Source organism: Canis lupus, chromosome 13, assembly GCF_048164855.1.
Source record: "Canis lupus baileyi chromosome 13, mCanLup2.hap1, whole genome shotgun sequence".
NCBI lineage: Eukaryota > Metazoa > Chordata > Mammalia > Carnivora > Canidae > Canis > Canis lupus.
In genome coordinates, this window is record NC_132850.1 from 35,750,588 (window position 1) to 35,769,847 (window position 19,260).

Genomic DNA, 19,260 nt, shown 5'->3' on the forward strand with positions numbered 1-19,260 from the left:
TGGAAAAGACTGGAAAGACCTGATATTTCTTCCCTAAATGTTTTTGTAGAGTTCACTTATGAATCCATCTGGGCTGCCTAGTCATTTTTTTTACTGGATGCCAAACACTGGGAATTTTATAGATTTTTTTTTTCCTTCGGTGCTGGATTCTTTTGGACCCCTTTACATACTTGTAAATCTTCATTCTGTTATGCTTTTAAGTAAGTTACTTAGAAACAGTAAATCTTGCTTTTACACTTGTTAGGGAGAACCAGAGAAGCCTTTAGTGTAGGGCTAATTTGGCTTTACGACTCAAGTAAAATCCTTCTGAGTCTTCTACTCAATGCACCACACATTGTAAGGCCTTTCCACTCTGATGGACTACTATGGGGAAATCATGGGACTTTATTTTTCTTCCTTCAGGGATCACTGCCTTGTACTACCTATTTTCCAGTGTTTGAACACCACTGTTTCCTATATTTTGTCTCAGGTTTTAGTCAATGCCTTAGAAAAAAAAATCATTCCTTATTATTCCATCCTGGCCAGAAGAAACTACCAGACAAAAATCAATCATGGTTCTACCACATACTAGCTGTATAACCTTGGACTAGTATCTCAGTGCTTCATGAATGTTTTTTCAGAAATGTTTTCTCATTTATAAAATGGGAATAATGATTACCTAATTCCTACAGCTGACAGAATTCAAGTATAAAGTGATTCTCTCAATAAACTAAGCATGAATTTGTCTTGCCTCTATGTATTTCTTCAACTTATGCAGCTTGTCATTTACAGATCTGAAATCTGTTTTAAATATCTTCTATATTTTTATGATAATTAGTACTATGATTAATGCTGTCAGATACTAACAGTAATAACACCATTAATTCGAACATTTACTATGTGTCAGGCATTATGGTAAATATTATGCACATGAAGTTTCAGGTTCTCAGCTTTGTTTTCAAAATCAAGTTGGTTCACTTTTTTAATATTTTTACTATCCTAAATTTCCCTTCTTCCTCTATATGTACTAGAATTTATCCCAAATTAACGATGGAATACAAAAACACTGTCATCTATTCATACTGAGAAAAAAGCAGCAATTAAATTATTTATAAATCTAAAGTTCATATTTTAATCTAATTTTGGATGTTATGGTTCCTTTTCCTTATGTCCTTATTTTCTCCTAGTAAATAAAAGATAGTCACAGGAAGAAAGCAATTCCCAGAACTATGTACTTGCCCCCAGACATAGTTAAGGAAAGATTAGGGAATGGGACACAAGAACTCTTGGGAAATGAGATGATGTTCACAGTGTCTTAAAAAGAATTGTACTCAGACTGAAAAAGAGAATAAGGATAATAAAACATAGGACACAGACCACCCGAAAGCAGAGCGTTCCAAATGCTGGGAGATGAAGGTGGGGTACAGAGAAACTGAAATGAGAGATGCTCTGGAACTATTTAGATTATCTAAAGTATAGACGTGACACTGAAGACTTCAGCATGCTAAATGACAGGACCATATACTCCAAAAATTTTGAGTATGTGCTAACATTTATTGAATATTTACTATGTGCTAGGTACTTATCTAAGCATACTAACTGATTAAATTTCACAGATCCATGAGACAGATACTACTGTTAACACCATTTTACAAATGAACTGAGAAGTTCAGTTCTCAATGTCACATTAAATAAACATCTTCAATATTTAAAATTTTATATATAATAAGTTCAGTTTTTGAGATACTCTAAACTGCATCCAGAGAATTATTTTTCATTTTTTATTTATTCTTTTTTGAGAGAGAAACAGTGAGTGAGAGCACAAGCAGGGGGTAGAGTCAAAGGGAGAGGAAGAAGCATACTCCCTGCTGAATAGGGAAGTCCAATGCAGGCTCATTTCAGGACCCCGGGATCATGACTTGAACCAAAGGCAGCCGTTTAACCAACTGAGCCACCCAGGAACTCCCATACACAGAATTTTAATGACTAAAATTTCACACAGCCCTTCTGAAAGGTTAGCCAAAATCCATCCCAGAGAATTCCCATTTGGAGGCTTTATTCATTCATTCATTCATTCATTCATTCATTCATTCATTCATTTATGTTTTATTTTTTATTTTTTAGTAATTTAATTTGGGAGACTTTTGCCTATTATAATGTGGTTAATGGCACTCTGAGAAGGGTACAAGTCAGAGAACTTGGAATATTTTAGACAAAAGAGCCATATGGGTCACCTAGAGCTTCACAACATACCAGGACAAAATCAGAAAGTGTTTTAAGAGGTTTCATGATGTCTACTGATATGTGTGTCAGGATAAAGACCAAAATGTGGAAATCATTATCAGTTCTGTGCCACCAGTGTGTAAGAAAAAAAACAGCCCGTGGTAATGGGGACCCAGAAAAGTTTTCCTTTTGCCACAGGAATTTTGGCTTCTCACCAGCCCCATAAAAACAAACATACAGCTCAGTTTGGACAGCCAGATGGAATAATCTCAGGGGCTTGTCAATATATATTGTCACTCTAAAGTTTTTCATATAATGCAGCGCTCACTGCACCTCTCTCAACAAATTTACACTTCCTCCCTGAATTACTCTTACTTTTTGCACTCGTTCAGTCGACCAATATCATCTATACCTAAAACTCTTTGTATTGTTCTTTATTACTATTTGCAGAATATAAAATTAGAAACCAAATAACATAATGAAAGCACAACAGTACCACTCTGAATAAAACCTATATATGCAACTTCAGAATTTCACGTGTATGAAATCCCAGACTTAGTATGTTCTTACAGCCAATGCATTGAGAAGTCAGGACATTATCTTATTCATAAGATAAAGACATTTACTTTCATATATTCTTTTTAATTCAGAATATCATGAGAGAAATGTGAATCACTGAGGTGCTTCTCATAAAAACACCAACAAAATCTTCCTAAAGTAGGGGCAGCCTGGGTGGCTCAGCAGTTTAGCACCGCCTTCAGTCCACGGCGGATCCTGGGGACCCAGGATCGAGTCCCACATCGGGCTCCCTGCATGAAGCTTGTTTCTCCCTCTGCCTGTGTCTCTGCCTCTCTCTCTGTGTCTCTCATGAGTCAATAAATAAAATCTTAAAAAAAAAATCTTCCTAAAGTATTCACCTAAGAACACACAAAGAATATTTAGTTACTTCTTTTATCTGTAGAAGTGAAAATGCACAAGTATTGTGTGAATCCTTAATTAATGCAAATAAAGCCAATTATTTTTAGTACAAATTCATATATTTTATACCAGTTTAAATTGGAAGATGGCAAGAGTAGGCTTTTCCTTGAAGTTTCACAGCTGTATCATGATCCACAATCATATCACCAGGTTTTACCGTTCTTGTGTACAGAAATTAGTGTATAAAGGTAAGTGATGGAATGAAAGCACAAATACCCAATGATCCACTAATTAATGCTGTTCCTGCATAACTGGGAAGTAGAAAGAAAAGAACTTCAATCTTACCAGAAAGTTTTACTTCTCTAGCCTCTACTAATTATGCCTTCCCAGCTAGCTATTTATCAGATTTCTTCATAAGACATTTAAATTAGGAGAATTAATGACACCAATGACCCCTTGAAAATTTTAATGAATATTATTTGGTCTTTCATGGGTGAAAAATATAGGAAAACAATAAAACTAAGAAACTAGAGAATACAAATAGTCATTACCAGATAAATATCAACATTAGATTTTAAATGCAAAATATAAAATAAAGCACCAGAATCCTTAACCTCAGTGGTTACTCTTTAATACACTAAACCTACATTTTAGCTGGAAATCTTTATCATTCCTATTTTCTACTAGAAAATTTTTAAATGTAATTCCTTTAAGTCTGTCATGATTATAGATTCAAAACCTTTCATCATCATAAGTAGTACATATTGACAGATCTCTTGATAAAATTAGTTGGATGGCTGTTAATTGAAATTACCAATAACGTGAAATTACCACACCAAACTAAAAACTTTGAGCTGAAAAAATAAAAATAAAAACTTTGGGCTGGTAGCTGTGGCACAAGAGATCTACCATAAACTTGGCTGTTGACTTTTTGTGAGACTTTGGGCAAGCTGCTTATCTTTTGCTTCAAGTGTCCTCATTTTAAATGTATAAAATACCATCCTGTTCCATCACAGTGACTATTATAATAAAAGATCATAGCTAAATAAAGCATGTAAAGCCATAAAGAAGTTTTTAATAAAAAAGGACATTAGGGATCCCTGGGTGGCGCAGCGGTTTGACGCCTGCCTTTGGCCCAGGGCGCGATCCTGGAGACCCAGGATCGAATCCCACGTTGGGCTCCCGGTGCATGGAGCCTGCTTCTCCCTCTGCCTGTGTCTCTGCCTCTCTCTCTCTCACTGTGTGCCTATCATAAAAAAAAAAAAAAAAAAAAAAAAAAAAAAAAATTTAAAAAAAAATAAAAAAGGACATTATAAATACAGTTTTTTACTACTGTATTACCAAAAGATGTAAATGTTCCAATGTTCATATAGCTTCTTACATATCAATTATGAAACAGTTTGCTTACTGATTAAAAATAAATATTGTTAAAATGTCTATGCTACCGAGAGCAATCTACACATTCAGTGCAATCCCTATCAACATACCATTGACATTTTTCACACAGCTGGAACAAATAACCCTAAAATTTGTATGAAACCAGAAAAGACCCTGAACAGCCAGAGGAATGTTGAAAAAGCAAACCAAAGCTGGTGGCATCACAATGCCAGACTTCAAGTTATATTACAAAGCTGTGATCATCAAGATAGTATGCTACTGGCAATGCAACAGGAGAACCAAGAAATGGATCCTCAACTCTATGGTCAATTAATCTTTAACAAAGCAGGAAAGAATATCTAATGGAAAAAGACAGTCTCTTCAACAAATGGTGTTGGGAAAACTGGACAGCCACATGCAAAAGAATGAAACTGGACCATTTCCTCAAACAATACACAAAGATAGACTCGAAACGGATGACAGACCTAAGTATGAGACAGGAATTCATCAAAATCCTAGAGGAAAGGGCATGTGGGTGGCTCAGTGGTTGCTCTGCCTTTGGCTCAGGTCATGATCCCGGGGTCCTGGGATTGGGTCCCACATCAAGCTCCCTGCAGGGAGCCTGCTTCTCCCTCTGCCTAGGTCTCTGCCTGTGTGTGTGTAGCTCATGAGTAAATAAATAAAAATCTGAAAAAAAAAAAAAAATCCTAGAGGAGAACAAAGGCAGCAACCTCTTCAACCTTGGCCACAGCAACTTCTTGCTAGACACATCTCTAAAGGTGAAGGAAACAAAAGCAAAAATGAGCTATTGGGACTTCATCAAGATAAAAAGCTTTTGCACAGCAAAGGAAACCGTCAACAAAACTAAAACGCAACCTACAGAATGGGAGAAGATGTTTGCAAATGACATAATCAGATAAAGGGCTAGTATCCAAGGTTTATAAAGAACTTACAAAACTAAACACCCAAAAAACAAATCCGGGCAAGAAATGGGCAGAAGACATGAACAGATATTTCTCCAAAGAAGATAGACAAATGGCCGACACATGAAAAAAATGCTCCACATCACTCGGCATTAGGGAAATACAGATTAAAGCCACAATGAGTCTCCACAGAGACCTGGCAGGCCAGAAAGGGCTGGCATGATACATACAGGGTATTAAATGAGAAAAACATACAGCCAAGAATACTTTATCCAGCAAGGCTGTGTCATTCAGAATAGAAGGAGAGATAAAGAGCTTCCAGGATACACAGAAACTGAAAGAATATGTGACCACCAATCCAGCTCTACAAGAATTATTAAGGGGGACCCTGTAAAAGAAAGAGAGAGCCCAAAGAAACAATCCACAAAAACAGGGACTGTATAGGTAATACAAGGACACTAAATTCATATCTTTCAATAGGGACTCTGAATGTGAATGGGCTAAATGATCCCATCAAAAGACAAAGGGTATCAAACTGGATTAAAAAGCAAGACCCCCCCAAAAAAAATTAAAAAAATTAAAAAAAAAAGCAAGACCCATATATATATATGCTCTCTACAAGAGACTCATTTTAGACCTAAGGATACCTCCAGCCTGAAAATGAAGGGGTGGAGAACCATTTACCATTCAAATGGTCCTCAAAAGAAAGCTGGGGTAGCAATCCTCATATCAGATAAATTAGAATTTTTACCACAGACTGTAGTAAGTGATCAAGAGGGACACTGTATCATACTTAAAGGGTCTATCCAACAAGAAGACCTAACAATTATGAGTATTTATGCGCCTAATGTGGGAGCTGCCAAGTGTATCAATCAATTAATAATCAAAGTAAAGAGATACTTAGATAATACACTAATAGTAGGAGACTTCCACATGGCACTCTCAGCAAATGACAGATCTTCTAAGCACAACAGATCAACAAAACCAGGAGATGGCTCTTTGAAAGAATTAATAAGATAGATAAACCCCTAGCCAGCCTTATTAAAAAGAAAAGAGAAAACCACAAGGAGATACCACCTCATGCCAGTCAGAATAGCTAAAATTAACAACACAGAGAACAGCAAATGTTGGCGAGGATGTGGAGAAAAGGGAACCCTCTAAACTGTTGGTGGGAATGCAAGCGGGCACATCCACTTTGGAAAACAGTATAGAGGTTCCTCAAGAAGCTAAACGAAGAGGTACCCTATGACCCAGCAAATGCACTACTAGGTATTTATCCCAAAGATACAAATGTAGTGATCTGAAGGGCACCAGCACCCCAATGTTTATAGCTACAATGTCTACAATAGCCAAAATATGGAAGAGTTGAGATGTCCACCAACAGATGAATTGATGAAGAGGTAGTGTGTATATGTGTATGTATATATATAAAATATATGAGTAAATAAAATATATACATACACATATACACACATATACTATATATACATACACAAACATACAATGGAATATTGATAAAGATGTGTACATATATATATATATATACATACACACACACACACAATGTAATATTACTCAGCCATCAGAAAAGATGAAATCTCATCATTAATATCGACATGGATGGAACTGGAGGGTATTAGGCTGAGTGAAATAAGTCAATCAGAGAAAGACAATTTTCATACGGTTTCACTCATATTAGGAATATAAGAAACAGCACAGAGGATTATAGGAGAAGGGAGGGAAAAACAGAATGGGAAGAAATCAGAGAGGGAGACCAAACCATGACAGAGACTCTTAACTATGGGAAAGAAACTGATAGTTGCTAGAGGAGAGACGGGTGGGGGCTTGGGACAACTGGGTGATGCGCGTGAAGGACGGCACGTGATGTGATGAGTAATGAGTGTTATGTGCAACTGATAAATTACTAAACTCTACGTCTGAAACTAGTATGTTCTATATGTTGGCTACTTGAATTTAAATTAAAAAAATTTTAAAAAGTAGAGCAGTTTGACACAATTAGTAATTGGCAAAGGAAGGTAAATATATTCTAATTCTTTTTTTTTTTTAAGATTTTATTTATTTATTCATGACAGAGAGAGAGAGAGAGAGAGAGGCAGAGACACAGGCAGAGGGAGAAGCAGGCTCCATGCAGGGAGCCTGACACGGGACTCGATCCTGGGTCTCCAGGATCACACGCTGGGCTGAAGGCGGCACTAAACCGCTGAGCCACCCGGGCTGTCCTATATTCTAATTCTTAATTCCAAATAAATGTTGTATGATGTAATAAATACATAATGCAGATGTGTTTGTACATAAAATATTTCATATAACTACAGATACCAAGGTTTTTGGTTTTGTTTTTTTTACAAATTCAACTAGCATTAGATTTCTTATTTGAATATAGCAGGACAAAATTGATATTTCTACCTTGAAAAATCATATAAAAGTACATAAAGAATGATAAACACAAATTTCATTTTTGGAAAATCGGGAGACAAAATATAAAATGAGTAGAAAGGCTGGCCAAGCAATACCGTAGGCAGAGACATGTAAAGAACATGCTGTAGGCATCAGAAAGAAAATTCTGCAGTTAAGGATGTCAAAAAGAACAAAGTGCACTTCTTGAATGTGATGAGCACACCCTAAAGTATAAACCCCTTATTCCTATCAATAGAAACAAGGTACATGCACTGGTAGCCATAGCTCTCCTGGACATGGTTTGGTTCTAAAAAGTAAAGGGGGACAGTGCTACATAAAAAATAATATAAACAAACTATATTTGCAAAAAGAAGGCTGTCTCTCTGGCTATAGAAGAAAAGAGACTATCTCCACTGACAGGGGCAAAATAAAGGAGGAAAATCTAACAGCCAAAAATTAATGTTCACAAAAAATAATTACTACAGAACAGATAAATAACATGCCAAATACTTCACCATTAATTAATGAAACTGAATTATGCAATCAATTCTAACTTGGAATTTCCAAAAAAATCACAAAATTTTACTGACTAGACGGATAATGACTAAACTAGTATAATCAATCACTCACCTCTGATTCATATTTTATTTTTTCTTCTTCTAAGATACGTGCATGTTCTTCTTTCTGGTGTTCAAATTCTGACTTGAGAAATGTATGTTCATAGCGAAGCTTATTATATTCAGATCTATACTTTTCCACTTCCTAAATTAAAAGGAAATTGCAATTTATGACAAATTTATGAAATTTGTACTCACTCCAAAAATCACTTTTGCAAATATAATTTTAAATTGCATTATATTGAAAGCCATTCTAAAAAGCAAAAAATAAGCTTAAAAGAAGTATAAACAAACCCTGGAAAAATTCTTATGACAAGTATTCTACATACAGAATTAGTACATTCTTGAGAAGGTGCCAATAAAGCAAATTACCATTCAATTTACCTTATTTCCTCACTGATTCTCATAAGAAAAATGAATAGGACATCAAAAGTTTTGACCTATGGGCCAAATAAAATAATACTAATGTAGTATACCTTTCAAAATTAATTAAATTTTAAAAATTAACTCTAGAGTGAAATATAAAAAGCACTCTAAAAGCCAAGATGAATTCTAAGTAGAGAGAAGATTATTTGAATATTTAGTACAGTAACTTAAGGTTCAATCAAGTAGTACAATGATAGTTCAACATACCACTCTGAAGAGTATAGGCAGCACCAACTTTCCTAACTAACCAGGAACACATGCAAATCTCTGGCATGCTCCAATTCTACTTACTAACACTACAAAAGTTGCTGACATTCTAAATTCAATAAGAACTTGGGCAATAGAGAAGATGAAGGAGAAAGACACTATTTCAACATTCATCAGGAAATTAAGTAATAACACCTTCTAAAAGATTCTCCTCACTGTAAATCTTTGAATGAAAGATTCCTCTAAGCCAGTTTACAAATCGAGAAAATGGGTTTCACAATTTTATTAGAAAGTTACTCAAAAAACAAACAAAAAAAAAAAAAAAAAAAAAAAACACCAAACTTTTACCTAACTTGATCACCTACCTTAGGTATAAATGGATTTGTTTAAATCCAAAAATTAAGTCTACTACCAAACCATAATGCTTTGTTTATTCACCAGGAGGATATTCAAAAGACGACTTTATCAAGCCAATTAAGCCATTTATAAAAGTGGATTCTACAACTGTATTGTGCAATGGAAGCATCACTAGACTACAACTTTCCAAAGGGAGTCCATTTTGAAGGGGACAATATTCATGTGCCATGTAGAAGGCCTAGTCTATTTGTTAAATAAGGTTACATATAAAAATTGTCTGGCATAATACTTAATATACTTTAATATATGTCGTCTTTTGCTATCCCATTTATTAAACATTTAATCATACCAACATTTCATTAGAGGAAGGAAATCTTTCAGTCTAAACAGAAAACTGTAACAAATTTTTATTTTTCTGAGGTTGCATGAAATACACTGTTTCATTCCACAAATATAAATTGAGCATCTATTGTATGCTAGGAACTTGGGATATACAGTGAACCAAACAGATAAAGGCTCCTCCTCTTATGCAACTTATATTCTAGAGATGGTAATAAAGAAAATAAAAAATAAGCACAATAAACATAAAGCATATTAGAGGATAAGTACTAGAGAAAAATAAAAAGTAGAGCAGGGAAAATGGGAATCCAAAGGTCTAACAAGTGATGGAAAAGGCAGGAAGCAATATTAAATGAAGATGCAGGTTGGTCAAAGTAGGCCTCAATGAGAAGGTGACATTTTAGCAAAGACTTTAAAGAGATGAGGAAGGAGTGCCTCAGTTGGTTAAGCTCAGGTCATGATCCCAGGATCGAGCCCCATGCATGGAGCAGGCTGCTCAGCAAGGAGTCTCCTTGCTTCTCCTTCTCCTTTTCCCTCCCCCTCTGCCACACACCCTGTGCTCATGTTCATTCTCTCAAATAAATAAATTTTTTAAATCTCTAAAAAAAAGAGTGAAATGAGGAAGTTGGCTAAGAGAAACTTGGAAGGAGACTATTCATGTCACAAGTAACAGCTATAGCAAAGATTCTTGATTTGTTTCATCTCTAGAGTGCCAAAGAAACATCAAAGAGGCCAGAATGGATGGAAGTCAGACAGAGAATGGGATCTAATTTTGTGCAACCCTAAAAGCCACTGTAAGGATGCTTGAGTTAAAAGTGGAGCTACTGTAGGGTTTCTGAGTAGGGGAATGATGCTTTTCATCGGCCATATAAAGATAAATGCACAGTTCCTTCTATATAAATTACTTACTTCATCCAGATTCCTAAAGCGTTCTCTCATTGGAGTTTCTAATTCTTGTTGTATTTGGGCTCGTAACAATTCCAACTTTTGTGGCGTTAATACCTATTATGTAGAGAAACAAATAGTTCTAAATATAAAATCATAAATATTAAAATCAAGAAATTACCAAATTTCAACACCTAATTATAACAAAATTCAATTCATAAAAATTTCACAATATCCCTAATTTTACAGTCATCATTATATTAAGCAGAACCATCATTTGAAACAATACTTGAAGATCTCAATTTCAGGCTCTCAGAGATGTCAAAAAAATCCATTAACAGGAAGTAAAGATAAGCACTGATTATTATTATTGTGACTGTTAGGAATAACTGTGTTGATAGCTAAGGTTACCATGTTTGAGATAATGGCTAATAGTATATTTTCTAAAGTAATCAAAATAAAGGTGTAAAAATTGAGTACCCCACAGAGAATTCTTCAGACTTATTTTCAATCAGAAAAGGCTTTTGCTCTACCCAAGGCGCCTCCCTGTTATGCTCTCTTATAGAACTCATATTTCAATAAGTGATGAAGTACTTACGAAAGCTCCTGAAAGGCAAACACAGTCTTTATTCACCAGGGTGTGTCCCCAACACCTCACACTACTGCCTGGCACATAGGATCACTCAATTATCAAATACTGGCTATAAAACAAATGAAAACCTAGTTTGTATTTACATTAACCTCTGAAAATGAAGAATAATTTGTTTAATTCATTCATTTACTTATCAATACTCCAGTTCAAAAACTTCACTGAATACTAACTACATACAAAGCATTCTGCAACATAGTATATAATCTATATAACACTGTAAATACCTTCCATGCATTAACTTAATCTCTGCAATGACCCTCCAGTGTAGTTATATTATCATCCCCTTTTCACAGAAACTGAAGCATACACAAAGTCTAACTTTCTAAAGATCACAAAAACTTAGAGGAAGCATTTCTTGCCCCATAAGAAGTTCAAATTCTCATATGAAAAATAAAACATATACACAAATAACTATAAAAGTAACCAATATAGGCTTACCAGACAGTTAAAGACCATCAGAAAAGATATTAAGTATAGAAATAGCACATCAAAGGAATGGGAAAACTAAACAAGAAACTTAAAAATGGATAACATTTTTAAATTCCCTGGGGAGAAAAATGATCCTCACAGGTAAGCTAAAGGCATTTTGGACTGAACTGCCTGAAGTACTATAGATAATTTAAAACTCTGGATCCTTGAGCACTGATGCTTTCTAGATATATGACAATCAAGGCCATGCTGAAACATTTCTAAATGCCACCTAGGATAGCTACATCCTGGCCAGGAACAAAATGGAAAGAGGTGGGAGCTACAATTAGAAGATTCCTAAATATCAAGTCCCTACTCATAACTTGCTCAGTATTCAGTAGTAATTTTTTTTTACTTATAATGAAATAAATAGAATTACATAAATAACTCAAACAAAAAACACTGAAAAACTAAGTCGTCTTCTTTCAGCCATCCAGTCTCTCTCTTAGGAACCAATCATGGCTAACATCTTTTGGGTCCCTCTTAAAACAATATACAAATATATAAGCATATACACCACACCACCTTTAGTTTTTACATACAGAAAGGCATACTATACACATTTTTCTGTACCTTGTTTATTCACTGAAAGTATTCAAGCTTAAGAATGGCATCACCATATCTCCATTTTAGGAAGAAGCAAGATGGATCAAAACCTTTGGTGGGAGAAAACTGCTGACTGTGGAAGAAATAGACAATGAATGTAGTTGGGAAATCAGAAAGAAAGCTCTTGTTATAATCTGGTTTATGATGTCAAGAGTCTGGGTGATAGTATCAAGAGTCCAAACTGGGGAGGGGTGGTGGTTAAAAGGTAAAGAGTAATACATAAATCTTACTTGGATCCCATTTCAAACAAGCCAACTTTAAGCAAAACTGTGGGAAAAGTAGGGAAATGTGAACGAAGATGCAATATTAAAAGACAGAAGAAAGTAAGTACTTTTAGGTATGATAATGGTATTGTGGTTATGCTTTTAAAGGAGAGATTGCTTTGGTATTTAACAGTGATATATACTAAAATACTAGAGTTGAGATAATGTGATTTGCTTCAAAATAATCCAGAGAGGTTGAAGAACAGAGCAGCAATGTGAGAAGAAGATAAAACAAGACTGAGAGATGGTAATTATTGGAATTACTGGTGCTGGGTATCTGAGGATGCAACCCAACCACCCACTCTACAAAATCTACTTGTTTCAGATTTCTGTAATTAAAGGTTAATTAGAAATAAAAGTGCTTCTACTTCCAACAGATGGCATAAGAGAGATCAGATTTTCCTGCCTAAAACAAAAGAATAAACAAAAATCAGTTTTCAAGACACTGGGCATAATAAAGCAAAAAAGATCCCTGAGAGACAAACAACAAAGCTAGCTAGCTTTGAGAATGCTTCCAGGCCATGCACAGAAAGAGATATCCAGGCAGTCTGATGGACTCTATGACTTAAATGGAACTACAAATCAGGAGAGTAGTGTGGTTAGAATCATAAGAGAGGGTAGCAGAAAAGAGGGTGGCACAGAAACAAAATTATGAAGATCTGCAAAAGGTCTCTGTTGGCTCATTCAGAAGAGTGCCCTGAAAGAATCGGATGGATGAGTAATCTGAGCTCACACAGAGCTATGAATAGTTCCTTTTCCCAAAAGCCAGACTGAAAATCCTCATTTCAATGAGTACTCAGAAGGTTCTCAGCAGTAGCAAATAATGAGCACTAACCACTAATCTGCTCTCACTTAACAAATCTTAAAAGACCCAGAAAGATGAAACCGCTTCCAAATAACTGTCCCAGAACACAGCTCAAGAATATTTATCAGAATACAAAAATATCTAGCACTCAAAACAAAATTTACAATGTCTAGCATCCAATAAAAATTTATCAGGCATGCAAAGAAGCAGGAAAATACTACCCACAATAAGAAAAGAAATTCAATCAACCAAAACCAACACAGAAATGATATAGATGTTAGAATTAGCAAAGGCATTAAAATAGTTCTTATAACTGAATTCCATTTGTTCCAATATCTAGAGAAAAGATTGAACATGTTAAGTAGATATAAACAACTTATGAAAAAGACCTACATTAGATTTCCAAAGTAAAAACTACAATTTCTGAGATGAAAAATATACACTATACAGGATTAATGAAAGATTAGATACTGAAGAAAAAAACATCAGTGAACTTGAAGACATGACAACAGAATCTATCCAAAATGCAACAAGGAAATAAATAATAAAATAAACTGAAAATAAATAAACTGCATACTAGTCAGCTATGGAATCCCCACAGGAGATCAGAGAGGAGGCAGAAAAAATATTTTCGCAAGTCACATCCAAAACTTTTCTAAATGTAGTGAAAACTGCAAACCCACAGATCGAATACACACTAAGCACCATAAATATTAAGTACAAAGTCATGTCAACCAAACTGCTCATCATCAGCAATAAAAAGAAAATCTTAAGGGCAGCCATGAAAAGAAGACTCCCTGTGTATAAAGAACAAAGATAAGGATGGCAGCAAATTTCTTATGTAAAACAACGTAAGTGAGAAGACAGAAGAGCAACATCTTTAAAAGTATTAGGGGGGAAAACAGTCAACCTAGAAATTAGTACTCAGCAAAACTATCTTTAAAATCAATTATTTTTATTTTTTATTTTATTTTTTTAAATCAATTATTTAAAAGCTGAAAAAATTTCTCCTAGATCTCCCTGTTAGAAATGTTAAAGTCCCTAAGCCAGTAGGAAAATAGTACCAATGGAAATATAAATCTACACAAAGGAGAAAAGAACACTGAAGCTGGTAACTACCCAAGAGTCTTGTAATCTATAACGTCTCTGATTTTTTTGTTACCTCCTAAGAATCTTATAAAAAACAAGCACACATACATAAGAAAAATCTCCCTTCCCTCCCAAACCCCCACCAAAGCACATGTACACAAAGGCATAGAATTAGAGGATTTTCACCATGCCATTTTAGGAAAAAAGTATGCTGTGTCTTAGACTTCTAATGGAATACTGCCACCACTTGTCTCAAAAGAAACTTAAAAGAATGCTTTATCATACACCAGTCTATGTCTCATTACCAATATTAAGACTATTTTATACCAACAACGTCATGTTAATATAAAATAGATCATTATTTTTCAAAGAATATTTTAAGAAGTAGATATTGCTGTGCCAGAGATTCTCAGAAAGATAACAAACTAAATAATAAATTTAGCTGACAAATAATATGGGAAACATACAGGGTTATATAGTTTCCACTGCCTGACACAAACAAAGCATATAAATTTTTAGTAAAGTAAGTTTCAATATTTGGAACAGAAATATTATCAAATAACTTCTATTTTTAAAAAGGTTTTGCTAACATAGTACATAACAATAATATAATAACAATAGCTAACATTCTATCTACTTTCTATATCAAAGCACTGTACTAACATGTTCTATGCATTGTCTCATTTTATCTTTACAATCATCCTATAAGTTAGGCACTATTATTATTTCCACTCACTACAACTACACAAGTGACAAAGAAATATTCTTTAATTGACTATCTTTTGTATCATTTTTCTATAAAAAAGCCAAAGGGATATTAAATCTTAGCTCAGAAAAGGGATTTTGCAGATAGACAAGATACTACATGCCTTTTCTGAAAATAATCATCTTTCATAAACACTTATTACAGTATTTCTGGTTGATTCTACTTTGTTGAATTTGTTTTATTCAGCTCGCAATTTGTACAAATTGCAAGCATCCATAAAGCAAATAGCTAAATTACTCAACATGTGTATATAAATACATAGATCTTTATTTTAGTGTATTTTTGCCAGATAAATACCTTGAAGAAACCAGTCACGTTTATCTTGAAAAAGAGAAACTTTACCAGACAAATTATATTTGTCAGCAAACATTTGAGAAGTTATCACATGGAAAAATGTCCAAAGTTATTTTGTGTAGATCTAAGAACAGTCCAAGAACCAAGAAAGAGGCAACAGGAAGGATGATTTCATTTCAACAAGAGAGGGAAAATAATTAACATACCCCAATCCATAAATGGAACTGGATCACCCTAAACATTCACTAGGTTCTCTCCCACTGAAAGCACTGAAGCAGAAAATAAAGATCCCTGTGTCACAATTGTTCCAAAAGAGAATTCTGCTTTGGACATTGTATTAGTTTCCTAGAGCTACCACAACAAAATACCACAAACTGGCTATCTTAAAACAACAAAATTTATTGTCTCATAGTTCTGGAGGCTTGAAGTCCAAAATCAAGGTGTCAGCAAGGCCACATCTCCCCTGAAAACTGAAGGGCAGGAGGCTTCTTCGCCTCATCCTAGTTGCTGGCAGTGCTGCTGATCCTTGTCCTTCCCGGGCAGCTGCAGCACTTCGATCTCTCTTCTGCCATGACAGGGCACTTACTCTGTGTTTCTGTCTGTGTCTGTTCTCTTCTTAGAATGACACCAGTCACAGTAGATTAAGGGCCCATGATCTTTCAGTATGACCTCATCTTAATGAATTACATCAGCAAAGACTATTTTCAAACAAGGTCACATTCTGAGGTACTGAGCATTAGAAGTTCAACATATATTTTTGGCAGACAAGAAACTCATCACAGATATGAAAGAATGAGAGGATCGTCAACTCTAAGATGCTTAAGTTTTAAGTACATATGAAACACGAACACTATTATATATGAACAGAACAATTCCAATTCATTCATTTATTCTATTTATTGTCATTCATTCAACAAATATTTGCTAGTATATTATAAAATATATAAATACAAACATAAATACACTTGAGCACTGGAGACACAGTGAAAAGAGCTCCTGCCCTTATAGAGTCTGCATTCAAACAGAATAAATGGCCATCATTTATGAATATCTATTATGTGTCAGACACTGTACTAAAAATACACATTATTTCATTAGTTCTCACAACAAACTGCTGTTAACAACTTTTATCCTCTTTACCACATAATAAAACCAAGGCATAAAAACAGCTGTTTGCTGATGGTCATCATCTCACTGGTTAACTGACCCTTTTTTTGTTATAAAATGACCTTTGTGACACTCTTTTTGTCTTGAAGTAAATTTTATCTGATATTAATTACTGTTTCTTCAGAGTAACATGTAGACATGCTTCTTTGTACCAAGGGCGTGCAAACAGTAAGCTTAAGAAGACTAGAGTGTTTATATCTACAATAACAGAATATTTTGAATTCCTTGTATTCAGTGCTCACAGATTCTCATTTCTATAGGCCTCTCAATATTTGCAAAACAAATTAATTTACCAATTCTATAGACTTAAATTACATTTGCCTATTCAACTCATATTTCTGAGGTTTTTGTTTGTTTCACTGTCCTAACTACACCTAGGAATAAAACAACTCAGTAGAGGCTCCAACTCAAGCTTAGCGGTGGCATTCCCAACAATGGAAGATTTCAAGAAGATACTAAATAACCAACTTCTAATGCTGCTATCAAAGGAATCCATGGGGATCCCTGGATGGCGCAGCGGTTTGGCGCCTGCCTTTGGCCCAGGGCGCGATCCTGGAGACCCGGGATCGAATCCCACGTCAGGCTCCCGGTGCATGGAGCCTGCTTCTCCCTCTGCCTGTGTCTCTGCCTCTCTCTCTCTGTGACTATCATAAATAAATAAATACCTTAAAAATTTAAAAAAAAAAAAAAAAAAAAAACAAAGGAATCCATGAATTGGGTGATATGCCATACTTGCTAACTTGAAAGGTAGCTTTTTACTCTACCAACTTATGACTCCAATATTAAAAATACCTTATTATTTGTACCAAGCACTAGATAAAAAGAAATACACGGCTGGTGCCACCTAGAGATTAAATGAATACAGGAAAATATCACTGCTTGGCATCTACTAATTTTAAATTTATAATAAATTTGGTGCTACAGGAAGTTTACCTTTGGTCTTCTTTTTAGGCAAATAAATGAAAACTATAGTTAGTATTTCACAGTACCAACTATTTTTTGCTTTAGAAACTCCATTTACCTTACACTGCACACACAAATTATGTGCACATATTGTTTTTATAGTCTTTTAAGAAGTCCCTCAAAAATAACTCAGTCTTATCAACTATACTTCAGTAATAACTTTTTTCATAAAAAATAAAACTTCAAGAAAAGTCTATCAGTCTTTTTTAGCTCAGTTTGTTATAATACTTAAAGGAGAATTAGTAAAACTTCCTTTAAAAGAGTATTTTTTAAACTCTGAATATTTATCAATTCAAACCAGCCTTTCCCCCAATTATTCTGAAGAGTGTAATATTTAAATCAGAATAGTAATTTAATGCAAATTTACATGAAACAATGGTTTAATGGCTTAACCCTACATGGTAGCTAACAGTCCAGAATATTTGAAAGAATATTAAATTATACCACTGGATATATAGCAAAACACTCATTAGAAATATATGCAGAATTCACCAAATTTAGCAACATCTGACTATTTGTGTATCATGGCACAAAGGCAGGCCTCCCAAAGATGAGCTGCTTTGGCATAAAGATTATTTTCACTTACAAGCAATCAAAACCAAGCAGATTTAGGAAAAGCTCTTTACCTCCCCCTCAACTGCCTAAATTTAATTGGAAAGGAGAGCCTATACCAAGAAGAGTGCGATTAACAGAGGTTCCTCTTTACCTAACAAATTTATCTGCTTAACAGGGCAACCTTTGTTTCCCAAACATCTCCTCTCACCATCCTGCTGATGATCTTCTTTCTCTTTATACCCCCAGACCTTGTCTGTCTCCTTAGCTCAGAACATCATATAAGCCTCCTATTGCCTATCTTTGGAATTTCACAATTGTGTGGATTCTGCATACTTTCTAAACTAAATTTGATTTTCTCTTGTTAATCTGTCTCTTGTCAATTTGATTCTTAGTCCATCTTAGAAGAATCCTGAAGAGCAGGAAATTTTTTCCCAATATCACTAACTGAAATACATTTTCTTACCTGCAGTTTCATTTCTTCTAAGTCTTTAGTTTTCTCTACTAATTCCCCTCTTAGCTCTTGGAGCAGCAGCTGAAATTTTTCCTGGTGAGTTTGCTTTTCATTTAACAGGCGCTTAAGTTCATTTTGTAACTTTATGTACTCATCTTGCAATCTGATTTTTAAAAAAAGAATTCCATTTTAAGAGTATTCTTTGCTTTCTAATTGCATTACTTTATGTAAAGTCAACCAACACCACAGAACAAGAACAAGACCAATTTCGTATAGCCATTAAATTCACATCTTTGCTTTATAGAATTTAATTATTAAGACTATAGTTTATTTATACAATTTTACATGGTGGTGGGGAACACACTTAGCCACCTAAATACATTTAATTTTCTATGTCTTGCTACTTTCAAAGAAAAGACTTCTAAATACATAGCACATTTAAGATCATGTTTAGTTGTGAATATAGTAATTTTAAAGCAAAATTTTCACCGTATTAAAAAAATGTTAAATGA

The 19,260-nt window shown here is 34.6% G+C and overlaps 1 protein-coding gene across 12 annotated transcripts in view; it reads right to left on the reverse strand.

The window, feature by feature from the left end:
* CEP83 (centrosomal protein 83) overlaps positions 1–19,260 on the reverse strand; it is a 147,595-nt gene that overhangs the window by 85,353 nt on the left and 42,982 nt on the right. For 11 of the 12 annotated variants that reach the window (XR_012005850.1, XR_012005849.1, XR_012005851.1 and 8 more), the window contains exons 3-5: positions 18,761–18,911; positions 10,694–10,786; positions 8,469–8,600 (exon numbers count right to left, since the gene is read on the reverse strand). Coding sequence is in view for 1 of the 12 variants with exons in the window: in XM_072773119.1 (XP_072629220.1) it covers positions 8,469–8,600; positions 10,694–10,786; positions 18,761–18,911 (376 nt within the window). In the remaining 11 variants the exon portion in view is untranslated. Of the gene's footprint in view, positions 1–8,468; positions 8,601–10,693; positions 10,787–11,267; positions 11,369–18,760; positions 18,912–19,260 lie in introns of those variants that run through there. The other variant, XR_012005852.1, reaches the window with a different exon arrangement.